This window comes from Meleagris gallopavo, chromosome 2 (assembly GCF_905368555.1).
Source record: "Meleagris gallopavo chromosome 2, MGAL_WU_HG_1.1, whole genome shotgun sequence".
Classification (NCBI taxonomy): Eukaryota; Metazoa; Chordata; class Aves; order Galliformes; family Phasianidae; genus Meleagris; species Meleagris gallopavo.
In genome coordinates this window covers 57,142,492-57,166,493 of record NC_139405.1, presented here as the reverse complement: position 1 = coordinate 57,166,493, position 24,002 = coordinate 57,142,492, and the positions used below count along the sequence as shown (strand labels likewise).

Sequence of the window (24,002 nt, the reverse complement as noted above, 5' to 3'; positions counted from 1 at the left end):
TTCTCCTGCTGACATGAGCTTATGATCTGAATTGCTAAGCTGCGTGCATGGAGGAGGCATTTTAGACAACAGCAGAGCAGAGTGGAGGTATATGAAAATAGATGTGTACATGGCCAGCCTCACAAACCATCTGTTTTTTAAGTTCCTGGCTTTTGCTAGTGCAGTTAGTGCCTTATTTTGGAGCCCTAAAACCTGCTGCTCACTGCTGTTTCCTTAAGATGAACTATAATCAATAATGCATATGCAAGTATATGCAAATGTCCATACTACATAGCTTCTCCTTTATGTTAATGAAAAAATGAGGCTGGAAAAAAAGAATGCATGAAAGTTCTGATGGTCTGAAAAAATTATTGTTAAATCACTGCCTTTCTGTCCAAAAACATCGAACTGCATAGTGAGTACTGCCATAGAATAAAGTGCTTCAACTAAAGTTAAAAAAAGAACATGTCGTGACTGCTATCAATTGAAACTGCTTTACTGAATTGGAATTTTCTTTTTCTGAAGAAATTTTTTAAAATATAGACCTACTTTGTATGATTTGATCTGATCTTCTTAAGTGTGTTTGCAAATTGTACATCTGAATGCTTTCATAGGAGCAATAAGAAAAAAGAGGCAGAAAGCAAGATTATGTAAATTGTTCTCATCACATGAATGAACTTTTTCTTCTTACTAATCAAGATTGGATGGAAATAATTCTGTACAAACCTGCATATTCATGGTGCCTTAAACCTACACAACTACTGTTTTCTTGAAATAAGACCCAAGAAATACCACAAATGCATTTAATAAGATGTAGATTTGAGATAAATATGTTATAAACATTTTGCTTATTTTATTTTCTTAAGAAATTAACAGAGAAATCTTTTTTTATTCTATCCTTTACAGCTGTATCCTCTAAAGGGAAGCAAGTGTGGTGTTGGGCATCCTATCTAGAGGAAGAAAAGGCTATTGCAGTACCTACTAAGCTTTTTAAAGAGGTATGACTTCTGAAGTTGAGATCATCATCAACTAGTGAAGATCAGGAAACTTCTAGGGAAATCAATTGAAATAAAAATAATAAAATGTTACACTTCTCTAGTGATAAACCTATGTGATTAAGGCAATGCATCAGCAATCATCAAAGTATTCAGAATATGTGTAAAATTAGTTATCTTTCTCTGCCTTTTCAAAGAAATGTGTGGTTTTTGGTTAAATGCTGTTAGCTGAGACCATAGAAAACAGCTGCTTTTCCAAAGTCTGCAAGTTCTAGTCTTTCTTTGTAATTTCTGAGGCTGAAAATCTGATATGTATCCTCAATTTTATGTGACATATCATTCCCTTTAAATATGCTTAGAAAGCTGGTACAAAGGTCGTCTTTCAGCTTGTTGCGTTGATTATACTACCTGTCTTTTTACAGCTCTTGCTGAAGTTATATCTTTTATTACATCTGATACTAGTTTGCCTTGTTTCCATTTTGCCTGTCATCTGATTAGATGTCACGTCATCACCTCTTGCTTGTCCTTTGCCTGCTACGGTAGACTTTGTCATTTGCTGTTTCAGTGGTTTTGCTTGTGCTGTCTCTTGCTCAGATGAGAGCTCTGTATGCAAATCAGCAAAGCTTTCATGCTGCTCTCTTTTGCAAAAGCTGGCAAAACATACGAACATTCTCAGCTACTGTACTTCTGCACTGTATAATTCCAATAGTTATACTTCTTTTTGATAATTCTATCCTTAACTTGGAGTCTCTTTCTTGCATCCATTTGTTTTTCTTTGCTTTACACTCCAACTATTAAATCTCTCTTGCACAGAGATCAGCTTTTCAGCTTACACGTGTGTGTGGCTGATCTTTAATTGGTTCTCCTAGACATTGCTGAGATAAAAAATTAATTAAAAAGAAAAGAATATTGCAGTGTAGAGAATCCAAAAATTTCTAAGTGCAAGAATGACAGTTATCTGACCATCATTTGTTGTATCCCCCTGTGCTGTTCACTGGTTGAAAAACTGACCAAAAAATCCTGGTAAGTAGTGTCACTATCTGAAATGTAGATTTCAAAAGTGTTGCTCTGCCTGTCTGAAGTTCCACGAAACGCTGCTGCTGCAGCACACAGCTTTTTATTTAGTGTACAATACTTTTAACCCTGTAGCAGAGAGACGGTTCTTAATACCAATCAGAAGAGGCCAGGTAATATTACTCCATTTTACAGATGGACAAGCAAACCACATGAATAATAGTGTTAAAACAAAAACAAACAAACAAAAACATACCCAGCAACAATTTTGAATCCTTGTTTCTTGTCTGGGTTTTGAGAATTACTGTATTTTTTTCCAGTTCAGAAGCAGTAATATTCAACAGGATTTTTTGTACTCTTTGTTAGAAATGGTTAGCATAACGGAGAAGCCTTCCCACTACTTGTTACTTAAATCTCAGACTCACTTCTAGGCTGCAACTGACAAGATCTTATTGTTCTGAGAAAAGGAAATTAACTGACCCTTGAGTTTTGTTTTTCTTCAATCTCCAGTTCCCCTAACACAATCTTCTGGGTTTTGTCTATGTTCTTGCACCAAAGAAAAACATTTCTAATTGTCAATTGCAGACTGCTTTTACGTTTACTCTTTTGTTCTTATTTCTTTCCTTAATAATGTATCCTAAATGTTTGTTATGAAGGAAATGCATGATAACTAAGTTTGTTACAGACTTTACCTCCGGTGCTGTATGACATAAGCATAATGTACAAAATTGAAATCTGTTAAATAGCATAAAAGTTATTAGGCTACTCAAAGTTGCTTGTTATTTTACTGTAACAGAAATAATATATTGCCTTAAAAGTTTTCAATTTGACAATGGAAAGCATTGTGGATAATTCATGTCTCATATTTCAGAAAATAGCTGGGTGATATTTGTGTCATACTATTTGTCATACTTTGTAGAATTTGAAATTTACAACGTATATTATACCCATGAAGGTAAAAGCAGATCTGTGACTTAATTGTTTCTTTTCTTTGTACCTGCTTTTGCAAAAACTCTGTTACCTTTCTGGGTACTGTTCCTCAATTTCTTGCTATTTCCAGCATTTGATTGTTACACTAAAATATTTTGTTGTGATGCAGTCAGTTGGGACTGCAAGACCATTGTATCAAGATGAGCTTGAAAAACTTCAGTTTATTGATTTTTATTTTTATTTTTAAATACTGTTTTTTTTTTCATCTTGAGGAAGTATCCAGAATTATACACATTGTGTAACTTTGTTAAATGTTCACTGGGAAGAAAAACCTCAAGCATGGCATTGCTAAGATGAAATAACTTTTCAAATCCTTCTACTTTAGTCAGCCACTCTGATCTCTCAAACCGAGCTCTACAAAATCTAACCTGTTTTTAGAAGGACTCTTCATCTATTAGCTGGCCCCTTTAGGCTGACTTCAGCTGGTCTAGTTCTTCATTTCTCTTCCCCTTGACTGTGCGTTTCTGCCCCTGTGCCTCATACTGTATTTTTTTTCTCCTGGACATATTATTCAGATGAATTGCAGCCAGCGCCATCAAAGAGAGGATTCTCATCCTTTCATGTAGAGATCTACAGAGGTCTCACCTTTCATTGACTGGTGGTACTTTAGATGGCTGGATAGCATGTATAACTTTTAGGTAGTGTAAGCTAGGTAAAACAGATCCTCTCTTTGTGCTTCTCTGTATTCATTTGCCAGAAGAGTTTTGGATATTTTGGCACAAGTGTGCTCTGTATTTTTACTCACTTTCTTATTCCTTTACATTTCTTCGTTTGCTTCTTAAGATTTTGAGTGAATGGATTGTATGATAACTATATCTGATTTTCATTTGGTAATGCGTAAGTTCTTTTTGTATAAAAGTTTTTTGTTAGTATTCTAAGTTCAGGGAAAATCTGTGATGAAAGTGTACTGATATCTGAAGCATACAAAAATAGTTTTAGCATCTAACTCTCGTCTATAAACAAGTGTTGCCAAGGGTAAGAAAAATGCCCTGTATCTTGCTAATCAAAGACAGCAACAAAAGGAAGGGGGAGCACATGTAATACTTCTCTTGTGTTTTATCATCAACTGTTTAGGATATAAAAAACTGACTCTGAATTTAGTAACTCATGGAAAACCCTTTCTGATTTTATTCAGCTTTTTTTTTTTTTCTGATTTTCTTCTTTTCTCTCTTCCCTTCCCTTCTTAAATTTAACCTTAATATCTGTAGCTTCCTTCTTTAATGAAGAACAAGGAGCATGATACAGGGAAGCCAACACCTTCCTGTTGAAAATATTCATTTCACTTTTTTTTTTTTTTTTTTTTTTAGTGTGTTTTTCTGGATTCATTTTAATGTAATATAGGAATCATAGAATGGTTTGCATTGGAAGGGACCTTTAAGATCATCTAGTTCCAGCTGCCCTGGTTATAGGCAGGGACACCTCCTGCTAGACCAGGTTGCTCAAAGCCCCATCCAGCCTGGCCTTGAATGCTTTCAGGGAGGGAGCATCCACAACTTCTCTGAACAACCTGTTCCAGGGTCTCACCACCCTCACAGTGAAGGATTTCTTCCTAATATCTAGTCTAAATCTACCCTCTTCCTGTTTAAAGCTATTTCCCTTCATCCTGGCCCTTCTAAGAAGTCCTTTCAGAGGCTTTCCTGTAGGCCTCTGAAAGAGTAATAATGTTCCATTAATGCAAAAATTTTCATGGAAAATGAGGTTATCTAGATTCAACACCTAAATAAGAAAATGATGTTAAAGAGACAATCCCTGTATAGAAATGGTACTTTGTATTTCTGCTTTACAGTTCATCTTTGATGGTCTGAGACGGAGAAAAGGCGAAGTAGAGTATCATTGTTGTGATTATTATAGAAATGCACCAGAAAGTCATGAAAGTGTCACTGCACAGGCAGAAAAATAAATGTTTTCATTGTTAGAATATTTTATAGGCAATTATTGAAAAAAGTTGAGGGCTAACTTTGTTTTCTCCTTGGGTAACTTCTTCTAATTCCTCATAGATTTCCTAAATACTCAAAAGCTTTACGTCATTCTAATATCACTGTGTTTTTCAATTTCTCTTTTCCTCAGTTATGTTTTTAAACATGAAAAATTGCTTTAAAATAATGTATTAATTCCTTCAGAAACACAAGTAATAAATAATCACTGTTCTTTTCCTTGTAAAGATATTCTGTTTTTCTTAGGTATTCTTTCAGAAGTATTGAAACTGTTCTTTTCCATTTCAGTATCAATCCTTCCCATACAACAAAAATGGATTCAAAGTAGGGATGAAGCTGGAGGGTGTGGATCCTGAGCACCAGTCAATCTACTGTGTTCTCACTGTGGCTGAGGTAATCTCCTGGCAAGTGTTAGTTTGCTAAGAGCAACCATGATGCACAGTCACAGAAGAAACTCTACTGAAAGAGCAGCTGCTGGAAGTAGAAAAATGTGAAATTTCACAACTGATTTTTAGTGATTTTATAGGTTTAGTGACGCAGAAATTGACTGTACTGACAACCTCTACAAGTTAGTATACAGTGTGAAGGCTTTTTATCTTTTGCTGTCTTATGAAGTAATATTTTTCATGAGAGGTTTCTTTGCTTTTAAAAACATAGATGAGAATCTATTTCTCAATTACAATTTTTATGTCTATTAAATGTACATTAATTTTTATAGTTTTACTAAGGTTCATTTTTTGGAGAGGAGTTGTTCTGTATAGTAAAATGGGGAAACAGAAATAGGTAGATACTCTGCTCTGTATCAGTGGTAAACAGCTGTAATTTCATTGCTTATATTTTAATAACTTAGGTTTTTTCATTCCCACTTCTGAATGGCCCATGGTCATATTCTGTTTCTGTGGATTTCTTCTACTTTCTTGTGGATGCTGTATGTCAGTAGATGAGTATTGCCTGTGTACTGGATACTTACCAGTAAGTGACAGGTCCTTTTTAATGGCAGAATGACCTGTCATAAATTCTGAAGTAACATAAATCCTGTGTAATTCTGAGGTGACAAAATGAAAGTGTAAATTAAATATATAATAGGTTGACTATGATATTAAAAGAATTTCACTGATGACTGCAGGAAAAGTTATGGTATTTGGCACTTAGGAAGATGTGGACAACTTCAGTCTGGAAGAGAGGGATCTCCTATTTTTCCATTCTTCAATTATTATCTTATTACATTATGGAATAATGAAGCTCTGGGGCATCTCTCAGTTGACTTCTCATCTTTAATGACAATTCTGGAGACTATGTTTAACATAGTCATTTTTGGAGTTCTAGCAGTATTCTCTCTCACACTGGTGAATCAGGATACCTTCAAAGCATCATTATCTACACTGCTCTGTGATTGTATCAGATGCATATGCATAGTCTTTTATGAGATGTCTGTTTTATTCTGATGTTGTGCTGGAACATTTTTATATTTTAAACAGTAATAGCGGTATATAGCTCTTAGTTAATGCTTTTTACCAGAAGAGGCAGCACTCAGATTGAGAATACCTTTATTTCTTTATCACACTTTCTTTTTTATTAAGTTATCCGGTTCTAGCTTGAGCAGAGATAAAAGGCTGTCTAAAAACACACTGTTAGTATGCATAATGCTGAACATAAGCCGTTATGCATAGGGTGAGGATCTTAAATTCCAAGTGTTGTATGCTCTACATTCTTGCTTTTAGGTTTGTGGCTATAGAATACGACTCCACTTTGATGGATACCCAGATTGTTACGACTTCTGGGTGAATGCTGATTCTTCAGACATTCATCCTGTTGGATGGTGTGAAAAAACAGGTCACAAGCTTCATCCACCCAAAGGTATTCTTTAGTTTGAATTGAATGCATTTTCTCAGATTGAGACTATCTTTGTAATGTTGTAAAATTAAGTTGTAACATACATTGTAACATGGCAGAAATGTTTTTGTTCTTTTAGTCAGAATATTTGAACATATCAAATTAAACTGCGTATTAAGTTTTGCTAAAATCTTGAGATTGAAATCTTGCCTTTTTAATTTGGTGGAAATTTATAGAAAGCAAGGAACAAAATGAACCAGAGAAGTAGTGCATAAGGCATTAGGAGAGAAAGTTAAGCAACAAATGTAGACCCCAAATGAATTATTTTTGTAAGTAAACAAGCAGCATCTTGGCAAGTGAGAATCTTTTAGTGGAAGGTCTCAGGACATTTTCATTATTACATACTAACTGTGTACATACATTGTACAATAACATTGTTATTGTATGACTAATAAAGATTGTGGTTTTGCCTTAAAGAGTAAGCTTTTAATAGATACAAAAATAGGAAAGAAGAGATTGAGAGAGAGAAAAAAGTTTACAACCTGAAAATGTAATCTACATGTAGTTTAAGAAATGACACAAGTGTGTTGAAATATTGTGAATTTGCTTGTTTAATTATTTCATTTCAGGTTACATAGCTATTTATTTTTGTATTGGAATGTGTCTCTATGAAACAGTACCATCACAAAAGAACTAACAGACTCCTTTCTGGGGAGGGAAGAGAGTGTGTGTAGAGAAAGGAAGCAAGCCCTGAGTGCAGGAGAATGAGATAAATTAATGGGGTGTTCTGAAATAGAGAGAATAGGATAATAGGCCCTAGAACATTTGCAAAATGATTAATATAGAGAAAAAGATGTACATTATGAAGTATTAAAAAACTGTGGATGCAAGTGCTCAGATGCAGAAAGTAAAATTAAACCAACAAAACAGTATGGGCTGAGGGCCTGCCAGTGAGGAGAAGGTGGCATTTCTTTAGTTGAGCCTTGTAGGAATATGAAGGAGCATGGGCTGCAGCTCTTCTGAACTCTTCACAAGCTGCTCATTGGCTTCAGGGCAAGACTGCTCTATGCTGCCACTTTCGTACATGCCTTGTTCTGCATAACTGGCTGTGTAGAAACAATGATTTCTTGAACACAAATCATATTTTTTTCTCAGGAAGTTGACCTCCAGTAAAGTAATATGTACCAAATGAGTTCTAGAGTTATTGATGTTACAAATGCAAACTTTGTATGTTTTATTTTTGTGGTGAAAGTTTGTCATCTTTTTCATCTTAAATGTCTCATTTAGAAAGCATAATCTTCTGCTAATCACGAATTTTTGTTATTGGAGGAAAGTCTTCTTCCAAGTCACTTTAATGAAATTTCTTCACTTTCTAGTCTTACTTTGGTAAGATTGTGTTTAGTTTATTTTTTCATCACATTGAAACAGTGTAGCTCTTTTACTTAGGAAAGTCATGGAGCCTATCAGAGGAGCTGAGAAAGATACCCTGGGAGGAAATGTGGAGGTACTTGTCAGGGATCTGGTTGTCATACTGCACAGCTATGTAATACTACTTCCCTCAAGAACATAATCTTAACTTTTGAATAACAAGATCATTCTGTGATATTTTATCAGAGACCAGCAAAATATTCTGCCCTATAAGTGGCTTAGCTACTTTGCTTCATCTCAGCAGTAAACTCCACAGTTATTTGTGAGGTTCTATTGCTGAAACCTGCTCTCATCCTTGTGATACTTCTTTGTTGTAATGCAATCTTAGCTTGCATGTGGAATGGAAAACAAATGGATAAGAACAAGTGGTATTGTAGAGTCATACTTTGGAAGGAGATAGAAGAGAACTGGGTGTTCATCAGTTAGAGATATTTTTTTTAGTTTTCCAGCAGAAGGACATCTGTAACGCCTTTGAAAATAGGGGGTTCTCAGAAGGTTAAACAGAGCTATTATAGTCTGTGACATATTTGAACAGCACTTGAAATAGTCAAGAGGTGACACATTTCACACATTTCAGTAGATAAGGAAATCACTTACCAGAATTGATGGTATTTTGCTGGATTATAACATATGAATTAAAATAAGTGTGCCTAAAACATATTCAACAGGTGAATAAAGGAAGAAAGCTCTATGTGCTTACAGCTCTTTATCACTGCTTTAGTGATTAAATATCTAAATAATTCAACACAACCAATTTATGCAGTTTAATATATTATGAATTATTTTACTTTTTCTCTAAGAAAATATTAGAAGATGCAAATTATCAACAGAATTTTAGATTTCTTTCTAAGTGCATAAAATAAAAATATGGAAAATGCATGCAGGGGACAGTTTACCCTGCGAGTCCATATGGGAATGTGTGGCATTGACATATGTATAAACAGCTGTTTTGATATATCCTAGGGAGTTTTTTTTTTGAGCCGCTTGTGATCTTGCTGAATCAGTAGTAAAGTAAGGTAAAGTCTGTAGGATATGTGGAAGTTTCTTTTGTTAAACTGAGCTTTTGGGTCTTCGGAGCCTTTGTTGGTTCTGAAATCAAAGCCACACACTGAAAGTCACAAGAGAGCATTTGCTCAGGGCTTATCTGAGTGTCAGTCAGTTCATTAAAACTGTGGGTAGCTGTGGGGCAGAGAAAAGAGAGGTGGTGAGATGTGGCATTCTTGAAGAAAGAGGGTGGCTTGTAGCCTCTGCTGCTTGGAGAGTTTTGTTGGATGTGAGAAAGATTATAATATCAAACTGCCTTACTGCGATTTTTGATACCTTGTAGAATTTTTGTTTCTAGGCTTTCCCCTAAAAGTTTTTCTTTACATTGAGGACCTTTGTGTCTGATGATCAGGATCAGAGGCCAGAGATCAGGAACAGAACAGTAGTTTTGTAAGTTCTCCCTGCATTACTTTGAAGGTGAAACTGAAACTGAGCTGAAGTCTCATGAGTTGGTGCCTAGCACATCATTTATATGGCTACTCTTCTAGATGAGGATTAGGAACAGTTTAAATGTCAGTCCTAGCAATCTACAGGAAACTAATAATGTTCAGCAGTACTTTGTTCAGATAGTGTAAAGAAATCCTGACATTTTTGTAAGAAGGATCATCCTGCCCTAAACAAACAACATGATTCCTCCTTGTAATACCAGATATGGAAAAAAAATAAATAAATGGAAGAGCTTAATCAACTTTCTTTTGAATTCTGTAAGCTACAGTGTGTCCAGCTTCAATTTCTAATAATCCAACATAGTGATCTTTCAGAGATTCATTGAGTTCATATTAGGGTAAAATTAATAGTAGTTTTGAAATAGTTTTTCTTATGTAGTCTATATGAAATAAGAATAAGTTATTAGCAGTGGATAAGCTCTTCAGTTTTGAAATTCTATGAAGAATTTTACAACTGGACAGAAAAAATAATGTCAACAATTAGGATCAAATCAACTGCATTCACCTTGTGTCTCATGCCTGTCTTATTTTTGCCCTTCTTCTATGGTGCTTATTTAGGATATAAAGAAGAAGAATTCAACTGGCCTTCATACCTAAAGGCGTGCAAGGCTCAAGCTGCTCCTAAATCTCTGTTTGAAAACCAGAATGCAGTAAGTATTCATTTGTTACTGGTAATGTGGAAAGTAGTGTGCTCACATATGTGTTAGACTTACTGTGTATTTCAGTGGTGGCAGGCTTCACTTCACTTCATCTCTGTAATTTCTTTTATTAATCTGTTTAAACACTTGATACATTCACGAATTGTACATTAAATGAATCCTAACAGTTTGTTGTTCCTACATCTCACATCACAACATTGTGGAACGAGCACTGTTTTTCAGAGAGAGCACACGAGACAGAGTTGAAACCGATATATTTAATTTTAGCATCATGTTCAATACTTCTTTTTTATTTTATAAACCATGAGTCTCTCTGTGTTTGAGCATCTCTCATGTCAACTAATTAGGCTGGTGCCACTCTGTTGGAGCAGCTATTTCGGAAACTTAGAAATGACATGAATATATTGATTGTGAACAGTGGGGAGATTTCTGGATTTACAGTATTTATCTTTAATTAGATGTCTTTTTCTATATAGACAGTGATTCCATCGGGATTTCGAGTAGGGATGAAGCTGGAAGCCGTAGACAAAAAGAACCCTACATTCGTTTGTGTTGCTACGGTAACAGACATGGTGGACAATCGTTTTCTGGTTCATTTTGACAACTGGGATGAGAGTTACGACTACTGGTATGATGTTTTTGATATGTATCCTAGTGAGATGTATCAGAAACGTGTTAGCTTTAAGCAGTACATTCTATGATATTTTCCAGACAGTACGTACAGTTGCAATACCAACTTTTCCTAGATTTGTAATCGTGCCACCACAATGTCTCTCCATGGTAGGCAGGAAGACTCAAATCTCCTTGTTGGGTTACACATGAAAAAATTTCAGAGATTGTGCTGACTGTTTGTATGTGCTGCTACATCTAGAGCTGTGGTCTGATTTCTCATTTCAATTACATATTGAGGTTAATATTTTTTAATATTTAACATTTGATGTGCATCATCATAACGTGACTGGACTTAGAATTACATTTACATATAGTTATAAGTAGAAAGTAAGACCGTATCTTTTCATGAAGTTCTTGGTCTAATATGTTGTTCAACCTGAACTTCAGCTGTTTTCTGTAATGTATCAGGATGATAGCAAAAGGTGGTTTTATTCTTATGTATTCTATGATTCTCTGTAAATTGGGACCCTAGTGTCCTTCCCTGTATTGGAGATGACCTGTCTATGTTGTTGTACAGTGGAGGGGCTTTGTGAAAAGTCAGTGCAAGCAGCAAAGACATATAAGCATGGAGATCCCCAAAGAAATTCAGATTTTGGCTGTTACAGCACAGGTTTTTATTTACAATTGCATATTCTTGTAGTAGATCATTTAGAACAAAGTAGTGTGTCTTACATTCTTTTAAGAGTGAATGAGTACAGAACAGACAGGTCATTGTAAGGCTGCATTGTGCTTCTGCAGTGGTAATTGAATTCTATAGCTGAGCCTGTAAAATGAAAATGAAGAAAGCGTTCCCTTCTGTATTTGATGACTGCTTGGGCACTGTCTTATTAAGAATAATGTGAAGAACTTCAAAACTTTGCGAGTAACTTGAAATAATAATTGTATGGGCTATCTGACAAATAACCTGCAGGAGAATTCATTTCTGACAAATAACCTGCAGGAGAATTAATTTATTGAATCAGCAGTGAGCAGACATTTCAGGGAAGAACTGAGTAACAAGATGATAGACCATATTACTCAAAGAGTGGAAAGATTAGTGATTAATTCCATGACAAAATAACACAAAGCCTACATTTCCTCTACAAAGTAGCTGGAGACTAGAAAGTGGTAAAATATATTCTGAATTCCTGGTATGTACAAATTCATAAATAACAGCTATGCCATTAATTAATAATGAAAACAGCATTTAGGTAAGGCTTTTATGGAAGATGAAGACAATGTAATATAACCTGCAGTTTGTTCAGAGATGTCATAAGTGCCTCTCTGAAGCATTGCGCTGTGTATAGCAGACATACACTGCATTTCAAGCATAGTGATGTTGTCATGTCAACAGACCTCCCTTTCTGCACTGTTGTAATTGAGAACAGAAGTGAATAGAAGAGGAAGGAGAGAAAATAGAAAAGAATAATGAATGAAAATAGTGATGGAATGTCTGACTGAAAGAGAACATGAAAATGCACCCTATTTATCTTTTTAATTTCGATACCGGATTTAGAGGGGCCTTAAAAAATCTTGAGTGCATAAACTTCTCATCTAAACTTCTCATCTCATCTTAACAAAAAATGAAAAGTTCTGTTGGGATTACCCAGAGTGAAGGCCTTGCAATTTCCCTACTCCTGTATGTAAGTTTATATCTCAGAATTACAATGGTTTCAGTAAGGAAAAATGGTTTATGTTGTATATGTAGTTGAGGATTTTCAAACAACTTTATTTTTTGGGTTATATTCAAACAAGCTCCGTCTTTCATTTAGATTAGGCAAATTTAACTTTTTCATTAATTATAAAAACTCTTTTGTCTTCTTGAATGATTGAGAGACAGTTCACTAATTTTACTGGACTTCATGAAATAAATATGAAAGAACAACCATAGCCTAAGCATTTTTTGCTTCAAGCTTTCAACCTGAAAATGCTTTTCCTAACTTTTCTGGAGTGTTAGGAAATACATGAATGGCTGCAAAAAAGTACCCTAGCTAGAACTAGTCATTGCTAACACTCTATAATGCATAGTGATGATATTTTCAGAGTATTATAAATCCCATTAAATAGCCCTCTGGCAGTGTCTTTTAGAGGGAAGAAAAGTGAACAAAATGGGCATTCATGATGGAGAATTTTGTTCTCTGTTCCACAAGCCTTCCAGTCCTTTCCATCTATCCTGTAGTTTTTGCTGGAATAAATGATACTTCTTTGAGAGCCAAAGATGTTCCATTGGAATGGAATTTCCAATTGCTTTTTAGCTTGGAATAAATCTGGAAGTGGTCTTGTGGTATCTCCATGAAATAACTGTAGATCCAATCTGGCTTTCAATTCTTCGTTCTCTTATATCTGCTCTATTTACACGCAGATTTCCAGAGCCTGAGCTTCTTAATTATTTTTCTAGCAAAAACTGAAGCAGTCAGATCTTTAGCAGAAGTTGTGCTAGCTTGTTGCTGTTTGCCCTCAAAAGAGATTGTGTGGTGGTAGTGCTGAGCACACTGCAGCCCAACCTTACTGGGTTAGAAGGTTCTGGCTGCCCTAATCCACTGCTTGGTCTGAGTATTCCCTGCTGAAAAGGTGCTACATCAAATTTTGGGATCAGCTTGCTAAGAGTGTGGGAAAAAGCTTCACTCACTGTTCTGCTCTTGTCCACCCTGCATAGAAAAGCAATTTCTAATGCCCCTTGTGAAAGTAAATCAGTTTTGATTATCTGAATCTTTGCCTTATCTGTGTGATACACAGGTAAGACTGGACACAGATACGGGCTGGATTTTTGTGATACAAAATAGGTGGCCAGTTCAGCTCTCCACCAGCATCTGCTACTTTGCTAATAGCAAAGTCTTTAAAAATTATGGTCCAGTTGTTTCTTTTTTTGAGATAATAAATTTTGCTGCACTCTTTCTTTGAAAGGAATGATCTTTTTGAAGTAATTATAATATGCCAAAAGGAGGATAAAACAGTCTTAAAGAACTGAGGGTCACAGTACATGCTTTTAACTACTTGAATGGATAATAGACTAATGCATGAATCTAAAGCTGTAAAACGTTCTGCAAATCACCATGTGTCTGTCTTATCATCAAGTAATCAGTACAAAATATGGCAATGACTTGCTGGGCCACCCCTGGATACATACCTTGTGAGTCACATTTTGGGAGGTCATAAGCTAAAATAATATCTTATCAACGATGAAGTATTCTCACTTATTCACTAGATGGGGCTGCAGGATGATTTCTATGTTTTTCTTTCTTTTTCTTTCTTTTCTTTTTCTTTTTCTTTTTCTTTTTCTTTTTCTTTTTCTTTTTCTTTTTCTTTTTCTTTTTCTTTTCTTTTTCTTTTTCTTTTTCTTTTTCTTTTCCTTTTCTTTTCTTTTCCTTTTCCTTTTCCTTTTCCTTTTCCTTTTCCTTTTCTTTCCTTTTCCTTTTCCTTTTCCTTTTCCTTTTTCTTTTCCTTTTTTTTCTCCTTTTTCCTTTTTCCTTTTTCCTTTTTTCTTCCTTTTTCCTTTCTTCCTTTTCCTTTTTTTTTTTTTTTTTTTCTTTTTTTTTGTGCACATAGTTAAATGTACTGACATGTCACAGTCAAGAAGTTGTATTAGCAACATTCCTGAGGGCTTAATATTATTTCTGAATATAATGCATGTACATATGAGTGTTTTGAGATAGCTAATGTTTTCATTGCAGGTTGTATCTAAATTTAATAAAGTGAAATTCAAAATACCAAAAGGACTGTTTCCCCAAAAAGTGAAAAATAAAAATTGCCTCAAAACAGAAAATGAATATAATATTTACAACTTATTTTAAAGAAAAAAAGCTAATGAGTAAACAAAAAATCTTCAAATCTTCAGATGCAGACTCATTTTGGGAGCATTTTCCTATGTATTGAATATTCTTTTTTCCTAACAACCAGCATTATCATCTGTCTGTGTTGATCTGAATTGAAAGAACTGTTTATATGAAATGGATCTGGGGAAAAATTAACAGGACAGCTGATTTTAGCAATAGAAAAGAACTAATTCTGTTTCCATAGCCATGCCTGCCGTTCGGATGTGCTCTCCTACTGTGAGCTAGCAGTCGTTTAGCTGCAGGCATGTTCCTTTCCTGTAGAGTGCTGCACTTGCCAGGGCTCACATTCCCAGCTGCCCTCAACTTTTTTTATTGTGGGAAGCTGTGAACAGTGGAACTTCTTTTTGACCTTTTACATCACGTAGCTCTTTTTTGCATTGACATCCTTTGCAGGATGTCATTAAGCTGTTCATAAGTTAGCAGAGCTGTTGGCTGTTCTGTCCCTCCATGTGGTTCAGCTGGCTCTCTGCTGCTTTTTGCTCCACTTCGGCTGCCTGGATTAGCTTCAGTTTCCAGTACAAACAATAGTTGTCTTTTCCTGTCTGCGTGCTCTCTAGAGACTGAAAGAATGGATTGTGAGTGATATTAAATTGTGTGAACATTACAACCTTTCTCTGTGAATGGAGCCTGCCTGTTAGAAACCGGTAGTGTTCTGTTGCAGTCCAGACATACGTAGGTGTGGAGGTACAAAGTTCTGCAGTTCCTGCTCACAATGGCAGATTTTTGAGCCTAGCGAGCATCCTTGCAATTCATGGATCATTGTGATTTATGAGGCGTGTGAGCTGGGTGTTCCGCGATCTGTTTGGGAGTGAATGAGATAAAAAGCTGTGGGATGCTGCAAATTGATTGTGAAAAGTCAGCATAGCCTTTGGCATTCCAGCTGATGCATTTTGGACTTAGGCTGATAGGCTGTAGCTGTTCTTCCAAACTGGGTATATGTGTGCTGAAATAACACATTGAGGCATAATAGTTTTGCTTTAAGTTCTGTGTTATTATTACTGAGCTCCAGTTTTTATTGTTAAATGGACTGTTAGAAGCTGAAAGGCTGTGTAAAATCACTGTGCGAAGATGGACTGTGTGACCTGGTTTTGCTGGAACAGTGCTGTTGTTTTTTTCATGAGGCTGTTGTGATTACAGAAGCCTCTTACAGGCTCGTTTGAAATGACCAGTTTCTTGTAAAGCAAACCAAAATGTTGCAAATGTTTTATAACGCTGTTTTACAGTGCTGTTCTGTCAAGCATTCATTGCTACGCATCCCACATTCACTCTCATTGCTGCAGTGTCAAAGCATCTTCCAGTAGTGCATCATCCATTGTGACAGACTTTCTTCAAAGTAAGAAATGTGTGAAGTGGTATTTACTATTCAGAATTTTATAAACATGTTCAAACTGTGTGCTTGCAAAAGCAAAACAGAAGTAATGCTTTCAGGAAATCTGTCCTGACAAGAGTTTTTACACATTTAGGCCATTACTGTAAGCAAATATTGATCATACCATAGTGGCTCATGAGCACGGGTCTTGATCCCAAATTTAACTCAGGTGAATTTTGAAAGTAATTTCTGGACTTTACTACAAAATATTTCAGGAAGTACTAAGAGTGTGTCCTTTCCGTGTGAAAGGATGTCTTGTCTGTGTAAAGACTTCTATGTAATACCCTTCTTTTGAGAAGGATAGAAGAGAGGTATGTTGTCCCCCATACTTCTAGCTTCTCTTCACAGTTATTGCAAATAGACAGGAAGAAGAAAGAGAGAGAATGAGGCATACACCTTTTCTCTAATTTCTTTGTGGCAAAGCGTTTCTAGGAGTTGAAGTACTGAGTTTCATCAATGCAAAATTATTATTAAAGTCATATTCATTCCTTTTGTTAATAGTGATATTGGTTATTTAGAAAGTACTTGGTGTGATACTCTAAATACTTATGTATGTACAGTATAGCTTTATATATTGCATAGGACAAAAGGTTGGTGTTCTTGATGTGAGCTGAATTCTTGCCTATTGTCAGAGCCATTCTAGAATCTACTGAAAGCAGGTTTTATCCACTAGAAAGGGATTTACTTGGCATTGTTACCAAGAAATAAGAGCACAGCTCTTTTAAACATAAGCCCACAAGATAACTGTATTAGGTTGGCTAATATTTTTCAGCATTAGTATATTCTTTTTAGGTACAAGGCTAGAGGAGTGCTTATTGTGATAAAATGGTTTTGAGACATTCATCTTGTATTTCAGTTGTTGAAATACGTCAATACTGAATTTTAGACATCGTTGAGTAAAATTACTTCTTAGATTAAAAAAGTATTTTGTACATCTTAAATACAGCACGCTCCTTCTTTATTGTTGTATGCAGCAATGTGATAGTAACTCAGGACTCATTCTGCAGTCTTTTCTGTTCTATATCTCCTGCAATCCTTAAAACATGCTTGTGTTCAAGGTCTGCAGAACTAGCATTTTGACCCATAAATTAGGATGTTAGGGTTCCCGCTAATTTACCTTCAACTTTTTTCAGTTCTTTGCACCTTCTTAGATATTACAGATTATCAACATGTGGCATTTTTATGATATAAATTAGCACTGCGAACAAAGGGAGATAATAGTGCGTGAACTTTCACATGCTAATGCTTTCCAAGTAGATAATGGATAGTGGTTCTGTTGCAACAGTGGGGGAGAACAGACCCACTGTTCAGGTATTTTGTATTAGTAACTCCTGGTCTGGAAGGAAAAGGCAAGAATAGAAGTTAATCTCCAGCCTATGGTTTGAAATATTGACTTCAGAGAAGGATTAAATAGAAACTGGATCACAAAGACTGATTCAGTATTTTATGCAAAGACTGTTGTGTACAAAGTAGATGCCTTCATGCATGGGTGCTCTCTGCATGGCTTGTTTCAGTAAATATTTGCAGAGTGTTTGGAAAGCAGCATCCCTTCAGCTAGGAGAGAGAGATGATGTTCCTATCTAGTCTTCTTAGGCTTGATTTCTTGATCCTGCCTTTGGGAAATGAGAAATGAAGGCTTTAACTATTTTAACTTTCATAGACAAGCATACAAGGTGATCATCTTGAATACTTGAATACTGTCTGCTTCATAGAAAAACACCGCTGATTATTCAGCAAACTGAAAAAACAATCTCTGAGTATTGCTGCAGACATAGAGATGGTGAATGTTTCATAGCAGAATCTAATGGCTTTTTATTTTTCCTATTGATCAGAAATATTAAGAAATAATATAAATGCTATATTACATAGGATATGTGCTATATTATAGACACCCTATATATATTATAAGTTGTGTATAAAATATGTAACAAGTACACAAATAATATTTTATAGATTATTAATAATGAATATTAAAATGATTTTTCTCTCATCTGCTGATTATGTTTTTGCAGTCCATTTGTTGTTGTTTTCCACTGCTTACAGAACTTAGTAGCCAACTTGTTAGCTTTCTTCTAAGCATTATTTGACCAAACAGATGAGTAGAATGAGAGTGATCTGTCTTTCAGAAGATGCCAGCACATCAATTCCAGCTCACCCTGCCTGTTAGACTTCTGTGGTTCTTGTGGTGCACCATAGGCAATAGCACTTCTGCAAAATTTGGTGCACATAATAGAAAATATAGGAAGTTGTTAGTCCCCTGAATGAGAGTGTTTGAGCAGCCTTCTTAGAGCAATTTTCAGTCTTGGTTCACTGATTAGTCTTGCATTCTTTCAGGGAAGTTGGGGTCTAAAATCCTGTTTTTTCATTTTTTCTGACAATTTTGTGCTTTTCTTGTATTCTGCTGGGCTATAATAACATGTTCATAGCTCCATTCAAACCCATTAGAAGCTAGTATTTTTGCTTGTTGTTGACAGTCTGTTGGAGTTGTGCATGATTTTCTAATCTGCCTCCAGGTGCTCTCAGATCTTTAATCAAGGTCTTTTAACTTTTGGTTTAAAGTTTGAGTCTTGATATTGAAAAACCTCCTATCTGATGGGGATAATGTATTCTTGCAACCAAGCAACATGCTTCTCCCAAGAACCTCTACATCTGAATTTTTCAGGTCCACCATTATAGCTTCTCAGTAAAGGTCTACTGACTTAGACCTGATTTACTGATCTCTTGGTTAAATTTTAATAAAGTCCTATGCTTGTATAGGTGGTAACAAAGACTGTGTTACATGTATTCCTATCTTCAGGTTATATTTGCAGTTTTAAGTATAAATTGAGTGTATCACAGGGTATTTAGAATTTATTAAATCTTTTTCGTATGTTTTATTTCTAAGCATATTAAGATGTCTGAAGAACTGCATTATTTTTTTCTCCTCTCAGGTGTGAGGCAGCTAGCCCACATATTCATCCTGTTGGGTGGTGTAAAGAACATAAAAGAACTCTTATCACCCCACCAGGTTTGTATCATGCTACATATCTGAAAGATATAACTAATAGCCAGCTGTAAGAATACGTCTTGTATACGTCACTGTAATACGTCTTACAGTGAGCTTATTGTTACCTCTTCTGATTTTTTTTCTCTGTAATTAAGAATTGCTATTACTGATTTTTATTTTTTATTGGGCATAATTTATTGTGAGTAGAGTTACAATAGACATTAGCTATTAAGTATGTACATACTACTTCAATAAAGACATTCACTTGATGTAAGGCTTACATTGTGAAAGTGCTGATAATATAAATTCTAGATGTGTGAGATTTTCTGCATAAGAAAAATAATCTTCATGTGAACTAAATTGTTTGGATATCAGGAGTGGTGAGACACTGGAATGGGCTGCTCTAAGAAGTGGTGGAGTCACCATCTCTGGAGATGTTCGAGAAACATAGATGTGGTACTGAGGGACATGGTTTAGTGGGCATGGTGGGGATGGGTTGGTGGTTGGACTAGATGATCGTAGAGGTCTTTTCCCACCTTAATGATTCTATGCGTTTATGATTCTAAATATACATGATAATATGGGGATGAGACAATTGCTTTATGTAATCGAGGAGTCATACTTGTTAAGGCTCTTTGGGACTCAAGAAGTGAGAGTCAACCATTACAAATGGAGATGTACTAGTTGCTAGTAAATACAAGAAAACCTCTATTTTTCAGTATTGATATGTGTATCTGGATTAGCTAAATGCCCTCCGTGTCAACAGAAAAAGGAGATGCTTGTATGGGAAGTAGTACAGACCATAGCTTTATAAAAGAATATGCTATCTAACTTATATCTCTTATTATATCGCTTATGCCTTTCGTGCTTGTAGAGCTTTCAGACATAAATGACTTTAGAAACCAATATAAAGACTTGATACAAGAACCTGGCAGAGTGATAAAGCACCTGTGCCACTGTGACAGTGGTTAGGCTGGCTGTTATAGTATTGCTTTAGTAATTGAAGATATAAAAAAAAATAGAATCATAGAATGACTTGGGTTGAAAGCGGCCTCAAAGATTATCTAGTTCCAACTCCCCTGCCATGGGCAGGGTTGCCAGCCTTTAGATCAGACTTCCCAGGAGCTCATCAAGTCTGACCTTCAATGCCTCTAGGGATGGGACATCCACAACTTCTCTGGGCAAACTCTTCCAGTGCCTCACCACCCTCTGAGTGAAGAATTTCTTCCTAACCTCTAACCTAAACCAAATCAGAACATTTGTATACTGGGACTTACACACTTTTGTCCCAAAATGCTTAATATGATTTAAGTAAGACCTACTTACTCACCCTAGGATCACTCAAATACAACTTCTGTTACAGTAAGCAGGAAGGAGTGATTGGGAAATACAACAGTTTCTCTTAGAAACAGTGGCTTATGATGGCTACTTTTTAAACAGCTATTTTATTTGTGCTTATTTGTTAGTTTCATAGTGAATTGGAGTAGATTAGTTTCATAAGCATAACTTGAGTTTGGAAGATAGGCACCCATGCAAGAAATAAAGAGAAAATGTTGAAAGAGTAGGGGGATGCTTATAGCAGTACTAAGGCAAAAGACCTAAAAGGGAAAAAACAATAAAACTAGTGTTTGAAATGGATTAAAAAAAGTAACATTGACTTTGATTAAATGTATGTGGCTCTGAAGTTCACATGTAAAGCCCTCATCAGTATTTTCATGCTGATAGCAATGAAGAATTTCAAAGAGAATAATCCATTTTTCAACTCTAAGAAGCATTTTTATCCCATAAAATGCAAGTTGATCAACTCTATAGTTGTACCAAGTTGTTCGACAGCTTGCTGATGAAGCTGAAATCTTAGAAGGGGACTGTACATTCTGGGTCTGTAGTGGAATCTGAAGCATAGAACAAAGCAGTGTTATAAAGCTAAGTTAGGCATTCTGTAAATTATGCATAATTTTTTACACTGCAGCATTTAATTTTGCTAATATTTCTTTTGTGCCAGACTACCCACATGCTAAGCATTTTTCTTGGGAGAAGTATTTGGAAGAAACCAGCTCATTACCTGCACCTGCAAGGGCTTTTAAAGTGGTGAGAAAATGCTTACAACTTTATCATGCTTTTAAGTGCATATGATTAATTAAATAAAGGAATATATATATATGGTGTTCATATATTTCCCAGTGTATCCAATTAATTTGTTGCATTATAGGAGGTTTACTTTTGTGCAAGTTCACTGTTTGCTATTAGAAATCCTGTAATTAATAATAATTGCTATTACTTTATTATTTTAATTATTTCAAATGGAATTAAATGCAACAAGATATTAGTAATTCATGTAATTTGCTTTGAGAAATTACTGTTTCACTATTAGAAATAAAGATATCTACTGAATCATATAGTTACTTGAACTTATGTATTTCTATCCCTACATTTTAAATGGTGCAGGAAATACAGTGAGAATGTAAAAATGATTTTGGGAGGCTAGGCTAGTTGCCTATCTAGTCCATTCTCTTACAGTAGCCAAGGGACAGATTGTATTTAATATGTTTAGTAAACCTTTTCATCTATGAATTTGTGAATAGGGCATTTGGACAAAATCCAGTGATAGCTCCCAAGTTTTTGAGAAGACTGTACTTTTATTTTGGTTTTGGGTGGGCTACTTTCTTTCAGTGACATCTATCTTCCCTGTCAGTAGTGGCCTGATAGGATTTTCAGTGAGAATGCAGAAGACCTCACTGGTAGAAGCTTAACATCAGATAGTCCATAGGCCCAACCCCTTGATTCAGGGTTCTCAAATTGGATTGCTTGAGCTTTTCAGATTACGGTTACTAATTCTAAATTCTGAACGCTATGCTAAGAAGTGAATAACCAAAAGCAGAAATGTCCCTTCCAACCCAAGTTGTTCGTGTCTTGGAAAATTGGTTTGAATTTTCTTTTTATATTTGTATTTGTCGGAGGAGAAGGACAGATTTGAGAAAAGAAGGAAGGAAGTTTTTGATGAATTTTACACGTTATGAGATTGGAGTTGAGTTTTTCTTCTGTTTCACATAGTTTTTTTCTTTCTTAGAAACCTTCTCATGGCTTCCAGAAAAACATGAAACTTGAAGTGGTCGACAAGAGAAATCCAGTATTTATCAGAGTAGCAACTATTGTAGATACTGATGACTATAGAATAAAAGTAAGTTTCTCTATCTTACAGTACCACCTCACTTCAGTTCCTAATTAGTACTTGTAAACCCAAAATCTTATAGTTGTAAAATTAAGCAAGAATTCAGCCGTGTCCGGCTAAGCTTTTACTTGTCCTTTTTCACTTATTAATATGCACATAATTCCTTTGGATGGGGTTGTTCTCTTACCCTCTTAGTTGCATTTGCTGACATAGGTAGTTAGTAGAACTGAATATGAAAATTGCTTAGGAAACCGTTGATACAAAACATTTGCCCATTTTATTGAAAGAAGTGAAGATTTAGTAATTAGGACCCTATAAAATATTTGGCCTAGTTTAACTGAATCTGACTCTGTAAAGGTCCAAGAAAGGAGAAAGATACAAGGGGAAATGAAAGAAGAACTCTGATCTCTTGTGTTTTGTCAGAAACTTCTGCAATTCTGAAGTTTGTGATAATTGACCGTGTATAATATAATAATATATAATGGATTTAGACTGGAAAAATTTCAGGTTTTTTTTTTTTTAAAGTGCAATTTTCCAGAACGTTTATGCTCTGTTTTTATGTTTTTATGTTTTTGCTTTGTTTTACAAAAGCAGCTTCCTCTCTGGAGCATTTGACTGTGAAGACTGGCATATGCCAGATATTCAGTTAGGTGGATATGAAGGATATTTGTGTATGCATTTCATAGAGATTTATTCAGCATACCTGTACTTCAAGCAGTGAATGTAGCTGACATTTCCTTTTGAATCTGAATTAGTCAGATAGGGAGTCAGCAGATTTCATTTTCCAACTAAAGATTAAGTTGGTCATAAAAAAGAAAGAGGGGGAAAGAATCCTCTCAAGTCTAACTAATTTATATGCTGGATTTGTAGCTTCTTGAATGGCAGTTTAATTGACTCCAGAGCATATGTTGAAAAGGGCTCCATTTGGACGTATGTGTGTACATGAATCCACATGTGTACATGAGAGATCTGAGCCATTTACACCTACAGAGGTTAATATTCATTTTTTGTTTGAAAAAAAAAAAAAGTTGTATGGTACAAACTTTTTTGGGATGTCACATACCTTGATTTCTCTCTCTCTCTTTTTTTTTTTTTTTTTTTTTTTTTGCTTACCATTCTGCTGCTCTTAAATTGTTTCATTTCTTGCTTAGATATTAAAATGAGAACTAAACATGTTCTGCTGTAGGGGTTTGAGCCCAGTTTTGTAAGACACAGTAAACGACCAAATGGCACCTCCCTCTTTTCTTCATTCAAAATGTATTTAGCTCGAAAATCTAATATATATATATAAATCTATAAACATCCATCGTTTTCTTAAAATGACTTCTCTAATGGAGATAGCATTTCTAGAGATTGCTCAGAGAAACTGATTTAATAAGGAATCTTTTTAATCTAAAATATATTTTTCTCTTTTGTAAATGTAGGTCCATTTTGATGGCTGGGATAGTATTTATGATTATTGGACGGATGTAGATAGTCCTGATATCCATCCGGCAGGCTGGTGTACAAAAACTGGACACCCTCTTCAGCCTCCACTGAGTAAGTGAAATTGCATTATAATGTGGTGATGTTAAAGGCCTGTGTACTAGCTGATGTTTCCTCTGCCAGTGTTGTCCAAAGAGAGGTAGCAACTAGGATATGCAAAATAATGTAGATGTGACATTTAGTGCAA

General features: G+C 35.4%; 1 protein-coding gene across 12 annotated transcripts in view; it reads left to right on the top strand.

The window, feature by feature from the left end:
* L3MBTL3 (L3MBTL histone methyl-lysine binding protein 3) overlaps window positions 1-24,002 on the top strand; it is a 76,685-nt gene that overhangs the window by 29,959 nt on the left and 22,724 nt on the right. For all 12 annotated transcript variants that reach the window (XM_085217323.1, XM_085217320.1, XM_085217321.1 and 9 more), the window contains 9 exons: window positions 886-977; window positions 5,201-5,305; window positions 6,634-6,769; window positions 10,222-10,313; window positions 10,799-10,950; window positions 19,106-19,182; window positions 21,164-21,249; window positions 22,229-22,339; window positions 23,755-23,869. In XM_085217323.1, the coding sequence (XP_085073449.1) occupies window positions 886-977; window positions 5,201-5,305; window positions 6,634-6,769; window positions 10,222-10,313; window positions 10,799-10,950; window positions 19,106-19,182; window positions 21,164-21,249; window positions 22,229-22,339; window positions 23,755-23,869 (966 nt within the window). The remainder of the gene's footprint in view (window positions 1-885; window positions 978-5,200; window positions 5,306-6,633; window positions 6,770-10,221; window positions 10,314-10,798; window positions 10,951-19,105; window positions 19,183-21,163; window positions 21,250-22,228; window positions 22,340-23,754; window positions 23,870-24,002) is intronic.